The 9,423-nt window shown below is 37.2% G+C and overlaps 1 protein-coding gene across 3 annotated transcripts; it reads left to right on the top strand.

Annotated features, from left to right (window-relative positions):
• Positions 1-304: 304 nt before the first annotated feature.
• Positions 305-9,081, top strand: Vmn1r30 (vomeronasal 1 receptor 30). Of its 3 annotated transcripts, XM_017321423.1 has the most exons (3): positions 305-580; positions 3,913-4,082; positions 8,032-9,081. In XM_017321423.1, exon 3 carries the CDS (start codon positions 8,084-8,086, stop codon positions 8,990-8,992), a length of 909 nt encoding a protein of 302 aa, XP_017176912.1. In that variant the 5' UTR covers positions 305-580; positions 3,913-4,082; positions 8,032-8,083; the 3' UTR covers positions 8,993-9,081. The 3 variants fall into 3 exon arrangements, with proteins under 3 accessions (XP_017176912.1, XP_017176913.1, NP_598938.1); XM_017321424.1 differs by lacking the exon at positions 305-580 and having other exon boundaries at positions 3,856-4,082; NM_134177.1 differs by lacking the exons at positions 305-580; positions 3,913-4,082 and having other exon boundaries at positions 8,084-8,992.
• The last annotated feature ends 342 nt before the right edge of the window (positions 9,082-9,423 follow it).

Here is a 9,423-nt window from a genome sequence, read left to right as displayed (position 1 = left end):
CTGAGCTATATCCCAGGCCCACAGCCCAGTTTCTCCTGAAAATACAGTTACATTTTCTCACTTCTATCTGCTTTGTAAGAAACATTTCTCTCCTAAGCGTGTTTGGAGGAGGTGACATTTTCTTAATTTTATCAAAAGAGCTGTTAATTTCTAGGTGAGAACCTAAAGCCATTGTCAATTATGTATGGAACTGACCATAAATGATTTAGAAGAACAAAGGATACCATGGAGGAATCTAAAATGTTTTTCTGTTTCTCTTAAGTGGGTATTAATGTTGTTACTACTGCTTTGTTCACAGGAACTGGGATCAATTAATCTACACAGACAGATGTGGCCTCCAGAGAATAGCTTACATGTGGGAAATTCAAAGCTCAGCTGTTCCTACTCTATTGTTTTCTTGGGATTAGGAAAGTTCACTTTTGCATTTGAGCATAGCACTTTCTAACAACCTCAAGTTCAGAACTGCCTTCTCCAGATGACATAACTATGGGTCTAGAGGGAGATGAGCTGATAATATCTCTTCCTTATAACTACTTCTTAGGGCCTCATTCTACAAGGATGTTTGTTAATGGCCAAGCTGGTGAGTGTTCTTTTTCTTTTCATTTTACTGAGAGCTTATTATAGGGGGTAGAATAGGAATAGGATTCTGTAATATATGATTATAGAATTCTCTGCTTAGAATATTACTTTTGAGCTATACAGTACAATAATCGTTCAACAGATGCTTGTAGACATGAATGGGTCAATGTAACAATTTATAAAAGAACATAGATTTATCTTAATGTGATCTCTAATTGCATATGATACAGTAGAAGGGGCTATTGGAAAGGCGATAGGGCCTAGCAGAAGGATGGATAGAGAAATAGGAAAGGCTAATGGGTAAAGGTAATCAATGGCTAATATGTATTGAACAAACATGCCCTGAAACCCATCACTTTTTTTTACAATGAATGTATATGGGTATACATGTAAAACTAGGTCCAGATGCAATATTTTAAGGAGCATATCTGATATAGGATTCTCCAGAGTTTGTACTCTAATAATTCTAAGAATGTGATTCTACCTAGGTATTGCCAAATGTGCTAGATTTCTATTCTTGTAACAGAACACTGAAATACCTTAGAGGGTGATAAAGAAACACTCTTATTGATGTGCAGGATTATCTTCATAGAATTAAATTATCTTTAATTGTATTTTGTATTTTCTCATTTTACTACTTTTGTCATGTTAACTGGCTGTATGCATTTAAGTGTAAGAAACTTAAGCTAGGAATATACAGCAAATATTAAGTTATTTAGAATTTATCAGAAATTTTCCAATTTGGTAATTTGCATATAACTTAGAAATTCTTAGGAAAGATTCTACTCATGGCCTAGAAAAACTTAAGGCATTGTTAGCATTATATAAGTTTTTTTTAATAGTGAGATTTGTTTACTCTATTGCAATGATTTCTTATAAAGTGGATCTTTATTATGTATTTCAAATACTCATTATTTAAAGTATCAGGAAATCTCACCCCACTTATTTGTTAAATCCATGCAACATTATCCTTACAAATTATAATCTGGATAAGTTTCAGTATATATTTGAGCGTTTCAATTAAAACAAAGTCAGTTTTAATATTTCAAGTTTTCTAAATTGAGGCTGATAACATTGCTAAGAATATAGTATTGAGTAAGCTTTTTATTAGCAGTGAGAAAAAATATGTTTAATTCTCAAATAGTATAAAATTATTTAACGCTACAACCCCCAACATTTCCTCCAATAGTTACAAAATACAATTGCTCCTTAAAATATGCATTTCGAAAGAAAAGCAAAGTAAGTTTAAGTTAAGGTGATGTATATCTCAAGTCTATTTTTATTTTCCTGAAATGTCAGTTACTAATGTATATAGGAGATAAAAATGGAGAATGAAGGCAGGTGTGGTGGCACACATCTATGATCCCAGCATTTTAAAGGCTAAGGCAGGAAGAACATGGGTTTGATTGAAGTCAGTCTGAACTACAGGTTGCAATCTCCCTCCTTTGTTTTCTTAAACACACACACACACACACACACACACACACACACACACACACACACACACACACGCACACACCCCAAAATTATACTGGAAAGCAGAAAATGTAGAATTATGAAATTGATGATTTTTAAAGAAGAAAAAAAATGCTGCCAGGTAAAGTCATTAAGTCACCGGCCACAGAATATCAATACTACAAAAACCAATGATAAAAGCTGGAGTTTATGTTTGCAAGCATAATTTACATGAAGTGTCTGTACCAGTACACTAGACCCATATTTGATCACATCAACCTAAAACAGAGGGCACATTCTCTGTTTTCTTTTTTTTTTTCAGTTCATTTTAATTCATAAACACATTTGGTATTCTCAGTTTTTACTCAGTTGAGATAAAGGTTCTCATGTTAGCAGCCCTGGCTCATGCTATGCTATTGCTCTATTGTTATAGTAGTAGTCCAGTAATTTAACACACACACACACACACACACACACACACACACACACACACACTTCCAGTGAACATTTTCATGTCTTTCCCAAACTCACTCAATGCAACTTGTAATGAAGCTCAGGAATGATTGCTTCCCCACAGTCTCTGCAGTGACACTTCTTCTTCTGCTGCTGCTGCTTCATCTCAGAGGAACCGGCTTGTAAGTGAGAGACTGTAATATGCTAGTCAGCTTCTAGTGCTTTCAGTTACATCAGTGCTAAACACAATTTTCAAAGACCTATTCAAACATTTCAGTTATTTAAGAGTATCATGTAATAATTACAAGTTAATTCTTATTAATTGGCTATCAATATTTAGTCATGCTGTCATTATCTTGTTCATAAAGATTCCATAGAACTAGCTTAGGTGGCTAAGGTCCTCATCTACTGAGATTCCTGATGGCTTATTGTTGCTGACAATGGACCATCAGCCAATACCATGCATCTGCCACCTGAAAGTCACATGCTCACTTTATGTTCTCTATGAGCAGTCATACTGCTTTTGGTTATTACTAACAAAAGGTGGTAAAACTTAAAATGAAAATGATACTTGTCATCTATTATATTTGTATGTCCCTTAGATTATTAAATCTCCACAAAGCAGAAGGCAAAGATCACCATAAATTCATAAACCAAGGCTGTTCTATAATCAAATAGTGTGATAATGATCTTTCTTTTAAAATGTAGATCTAAGTAGAAAGCAGCTCTCAGTCTCTGATTTCTTATCTCTTGAGATAGCTGTCTATATACTACTTTGTTTTTTGGGTCTGGGGTCAATTTAACAGTGATGGCTTCTCTGAAGTAATTAAGGTTTATGGACACTGGACACACTTTGGTTTTCATTACTTGGAACTAAATATTACAATTTCTACGAATGTGAAAGTCCCCAGAACTTTATTTTTTTTTCAAGTAAAAATAATGACTTTTTCCAGTGCATGTGTATGTTAACAACCCATTTTCTAGCCCTGGTAGCTCTGATCTTTGCTGGTCATGTCTTAGTTTCAGTGAACCCCAGAAAAATATGCCACTTGATCAATTAGAAGACATGCCCTCTTCTATATGTGAAAGACATTTACAAACAATGGCTATGAAGGAGAGAGTTTGGGAAATAAACCTTTTGGAAAAGAAAAAACACTTCAGAATATTATCTTTTATCTTATATTATCATCTTTTTATATTACTTATGTTATATGTGCTATAAATTGTAGATGTAAAATTAATTAAAAATTTTATACATATGTGATTTGTACATTTGCAATTTTAAATGTATATGGCTACTATTTTTTCAATTTGCAGATGAAGGCTTGAATTAAGTATTATGCTAGTGTTTTGATTTATTTACATCTTTATTTCTTTTATTTTATGTATATGAATGTTTAATTTGCATGTATTCCTGTGTCACAGGGTAATGGGTTCACCAGAATTACAATTACAGTTGGTCAAGTCATAAGCCACATGTTATTGCTGGGAATCAAGATCCTTTGCAATAGTTAAAAGTACTCTTAAGCACCAATCCATCTCTGCCGCAGACCCTCTGGGTCCCTGTGTCTGCGTGGAACAGGTCTCTCGAGCAGGTGGGCAAAGCGTAGGATTAAAATGACAAACAGACACACACAGGGGAGGTTGTGTAGACTCTGCATGTAATCTCAGGTCGAGCATTAGACTATTTTATATTACAACGAATTATCAGGAGCTACAAATCACAATAAGATAAGGTACACTGAAATTTACCAGATACAAAAGAAAGGAATTTGCAGGAACTAGATAAATGTTTACAATAGAGATTAGAAGCCCTGCCTAGGATCAGCCTAGTGCCAGGCAAGAATTTCACACTTTAGTGTTAATAGCACCAGGGGGTTTTAACTCTTGACAGGCCTCAAGAATAATGTAGTGTCATGGACCCCTAAATTCCTAGGCCTTGTAAAATCTTATCTTGTCTGGAGAATCCCCATTTATCAGGATAGTTGGCATGGAATGTAGTCTGTAGTAAATATTTCTATCTCAGTGAGATTCCCAGGCTCTTTCTGCAGACCAATTGAGTTAATGGCTTTGTTTATTGTAATGCTTAATTAGTTACTGAATAGGTTAAACTCCTTGCTGTTATCTGGGATCTTGGAACACTGGGGGGAGGCTTTAGCTATGTCAGAATTCAATCTTAAAAGGTACTTATAATAGGGAAATACTAAATAGAGAGCACGTGGATCCATACACTAGACTAACGCAGGAGTGGAAAATTAATGTATGGGTTAAAAAGATTAAAGAGAGTGCCAGACTCCAGGAGGGAGCTTCCTTGAAACTCTTTTCCTCACGGCCAGCTTCCAAGCCTCCACTTGTCAAACTGACTCAACTGGAGAGCGTGGCTTTCGCCAGACTCCAGGAGGGAGCTTTCCTGAAACTCTTTTCCTCATGAGATAGCTTCCAAGCTTTCGCCTGTCAAGCTGACTCCACCAGAGTGCGTGGCACATCTCTCCAGCCTTAATCCCATAGTTAAACAAACAAACAAACAAACAAACAAACAAAAACAGCCAGTGAGGCCAATCTTGCTGCAACCTCTCTTCTTGTAGTGTCATAAAGTAGGGAAAATTCTACAACTCTTCGAAGGACTCCTCGAAGTGCAGGTGGCAAACACCAGTGCTGTATGCCTTGCTGGACCACAGTGGAAGCACCAAAACCATCAGTAAGACAAAATCTAATGGGCTGGGGGAGTCTCACCAGAATAAGAACTAGCGGTTAGCAGGCCAGGCTGGGGGTCTGGGGTCTATGACAGAGTCATCCAAAGCCTCTCAGGTAGTGCTTATGAGATGGAGCTTCGGAAAGATGAGCATTGCTCAGAGGTCTGGCCTGCAGTGAAGTCCCCCAGTAGAACCAGCCTCAATAACGCCCTCTAGAACATGATGGGCCTAGAGTTGGACAAGTGAAAGTCACATCCAGTCCCTGTCAGAACAGGGGACTTAGGCTCCTCTTTTTCCCAAGTCTAGGTGCTTTCCTCTTGCTCTTCAGCCCTGCCCTACCCTTATCTCCCAATGAGATGGAAAGTTTCATTCCAATTTTCCTTTCCAAGTCTTGTACTTCTCCTTCACCTTTACCACTCAGCTTTCTGGGAGCCTAGGGCCTAACCCTACTCCTCACTTGCCCCATGGGCTGTATGTTTGGTGCCTGATCCTCAGGCACAGAGAAGAAAGGGACCTTAATAGCCTCTGCCCAATTCCAGGCTACTTGGCCTTCCCATCTCCTCCCCAACCCCACAGCTGATCGCCAGACTTCTTCCTGCTCTCTCCTTTCCTAACTTCTGGTGGTCCAACTCCACACTCAGTCCTTGGGCTCAAATCCACATCATGCGCATCAAACTCTTCAACAGGGTTTATTTAGGATGCTGTATAGTTTTTTTTATTTGTTCATCTATTCTTTTGTTTGTTTACCTGAGCCCATGGCCCCATGACCGAGGACCAATGACTTCATGTGGCTTTTGCAGTTCCCCACTCCTATTGAGTCTTTACTAGAGAGCCAGCCAGGCAAGCAGAGCATAATTAATGACCTCAAACCACTTTGGAGCACAGTTTGGGACTCTGAGATCAGGGTAGGGAGAGAGAACAAAATGGATCTTCACAAGTTAGGGGTGCAGAAGGAGGCTTTAAGAAAGGTCTTCAAAATAAATAATCAGAAGAACAGGATATATCAATGAGAATAAGAAGGAAAGGAAATGGTTGCACCCCCAGGCAAAAGGGACTGTTAGGACTTTTCTACATTGTGTATATTTCTCCTACCATCTCCAAATGTCCTTAAATGTTTAATAAACACTGACATTTCCGGGGGGAGGAGGGGGAGAACAGACAATCACCATGCAGATACTGTGGATATAGGTTGGTGAGAGGATTAGATATTTGGCTCTGGCAATTTACATGATCCATTCCCTCATGAGAGTATGCATTTTAAGAAGAAAATTCATATAAATATAAAACATGTAGTTTATTATTTCATATTCATGGTCACATTATAGGAGGGTCTCTTCCACTACTTCATTATTTCTATACAGACAAGCATGCATGCATGCAAATATGTGGAATATCTGAGTGAACTTGAAATATAATTGGGCAATCCATTTCTCACAAGCTTTGAATAAGTGCAGGCATTTTCTATTTCTTTATCACAAAGCTGATTTTAAAGTACTGAATTAAATCAATTCAATAATAAATTGCTCCTGGTAACTAGGCCAAGTAACTTACATACACACCAAAGGAAAGACTGTTGCGTGAAACTGTAAAGAGTGTCTGGGTGCTGATTATGAATGATAACACTGGGACCTTGTTTCCACTACATGGGAAGAAATCTCTTTTAAACAGAAATTCCCAAAGAACATCCCTAGATGGACATCTTCAGCAAGCTCACCATTGTGATAATGTGTGGAAAATAGTGCTTACCTTAATTCACATGTTCTTTCTTGTTGAAAGTTCCTAGCTCTATATCTTCCAATGTGGTTATATAGCCTATAGAAACTATAGAAATCAGGAAAGCAAAAGTGGAAATATTGTAAGGGTAGGGGCAAGTGTGGGAGCAATAGACAGCAGAATTGCAGATTATAAGTATCTGATCATGGAAGTGGAAAACTCAGGGCTCCTTACTGTTGAGTAAAGAGGTAAATACTAAGAAGGTGGGAGAAAAGTAAGGGGAATAGCAGGACACAGTTTATTAAATAGGGAAATAGGAAAATGGGTGGATCCTTAAGTAAAGAAGAGGAGCATATGTACAAAAGAAAGAAAGGAGATAGCTAGGTAAAATAACAATATGGATGGCTCAAAAGTCCATAAGGAATTATGCTGTTAATGAGTTACTTCCCTCCCCCACAAAAAGAAAGATAGTATTTGTCTTGATGGCAGGGAGTTAGTTTCTTAATCCTTAACTGGAGTTCACAAAGTGTTTTAATGTGATGGGAACTGAAGTGGTAACTGCCTAGGGTCATTCGTACCCATAATGTTCATACAATTAATACAACATAATAAAAAGATGACTGACCTTTTACTAATTAAAATAGTGAGATTATCATGAATTATAACTGTGATTCCATTAGAATTCAGAGCCAAAACATGGATAGCTGTGAAATAAAGCACAGTATAATTAAAGACCATGAGAATGAATAATTGTTTTATTTATTATGTAATTTTTCCCAAGACTACATATGTTTTATTCTTCTGTAAAGACATGATTAATATTGTGTGTTTATCAACACTGTTCTGTATAGTTAAGTATATAATGAGGTAATTTAAATCAATAGGATTGTGTTTCTAAGGCATGAGAATCAGGTGCATGAGACAAAGTGTTCAGAAAGTATAGATATGAGTGTGGATGAATTTATTGTCTATAATATTCCATGTATAGGGGGTACACGGATGGTATATAAAAATGTAGGCTATGATGTTCAGTCTGGAAAATCAGAAGTTAAAGATTAATCAAAAATTAATAGAATGATAATTTAGACATACTATCTAGTGAATCACAAGTCTCATGTATACTCTTTTTTTTTTTCAGATATCTGAAATACACGTCCAATATGCTCTTAAGATGAATACACTTATCACTTATGTCCTCATTAAAGAATATCCTTTATTTCCAAGCTGGACTTGGAATTCTAGCCAATACTTTTCTCCTTTGTTTCTATACTTTCACAATCCTAGGTCATAGATCAAAGCCCATGGATCCGACCTCCTGCCAACTGACATTTGCTCATATATTATTTTTGCTAGCGGGAGGGGATAATTGGCTTGCAGTCATACTTGAGTCACTGAACATTGAGAATGACTTCAAGTGTAAGGCAATTTTTTATACAAGTAGGGTCATGAGAGGGTTCTCTATCTGCATCACCTGCCTCCTGAGTGTGTTCCAGGCTGTCACAATCAGTCCCCATACCTCACTGTTGGCAAAATTTAAGCATAAACTAAATACATACATCTTCTATGCTGTTTTATATATTTGGTTTTTTAATTTCTTGGCCAATAGTCACATGATATTCTATGTTGGTGGTTTTAACAATGTGAGTGAAACCAACCAGATGAGAGTCACTCAATCCTGTTCACTATTTCCCATGAACTACGTCATCAGTGGATTGATTTTTACAGTGACAACTTTCAGAGATGTATTTCTTGTAGGAGTCATGCTGATCACAAGTGCATATATAGTGATTATCTTGTTCAGACACCAGAGGCACTGCAGGCATCTTCATAGCATCAGGCACCTGAGAGTGTCCCCTGAGAAAAGGGCCACCCAGACCATCTTACTACTTGTGGTTTTCTTTGTGGTCATGTACTGGGTGGACTTCATCATCTCATCCACCTCACTCTTGTTATGGATGTATGACCCAGTCATCCTGACTGTTCAGAAGCTTGTAGTGACTGCCTATCCCACAATTACTCCTTTGGTACAAATCAGTTCTGATAAGAGAGTAATCAACGTGTTGAAAAACTCACAATCAAAGTGCCAACAGATTTTCTAAAACATGATTCTTTCTCTTCTTTTAAAAATGATTTACTTGGAGCTAGAGAGATGGCTCAAAGATTAAGAGCACTGTCCGTGCTTCCAGAGGTCATGAGTTTAATTCCCAGAAACCACATGGTGGCTTACAACCATCGGTAATGGGACCTGATGCCCTCTTCTGGTGTGTCTGAAGACAACTAGAGTGTAGTCATATAAATAAAATACATTTTAATATGATTCACTTATTTTATTTATATCTGTAAGTTCTGTATCAATATGTCTACATAACTGCATTCCTGATGCTCAAAGATGTCAGAAGAGATCATGGGATCCCCTGGAACTGGAGTTTCAGATGACTTTAGGTACCATGCTTGTAGCTCCAGTAATTGGATTTTGTCCAAATTATAAATATTTCTTAAACTTTAATTGTCAAGGGGCAAAGTGAGATTC

This window comes from Mus musculus, chromosome 6 (assembly GCF_000001635.26).
Source record: "Mus musculus strain C57BL/6J chromosome 6, GRCm38.p6 C57BL/6J".
Lineage (NCBI taxonomy): Eukaryota > Metazoa > Chordata > Mammalia > Rodentia > Muridae > Mus > Mus musculus.
Note: the sequence above shows the minus strand (reverse complement) of the source record. Positions and strands in the feature narration are given on the sequence as shown.

Excerpts from the sequence above, each read along its gene's own strand:
- Vmn1r30 (XM_017321423.1), top strand. The coding sequence starts at position 8,084 with ATGTCCTCATTAAAGAATATCCTTTATTTCCAAGCTGGACTTGGAATT.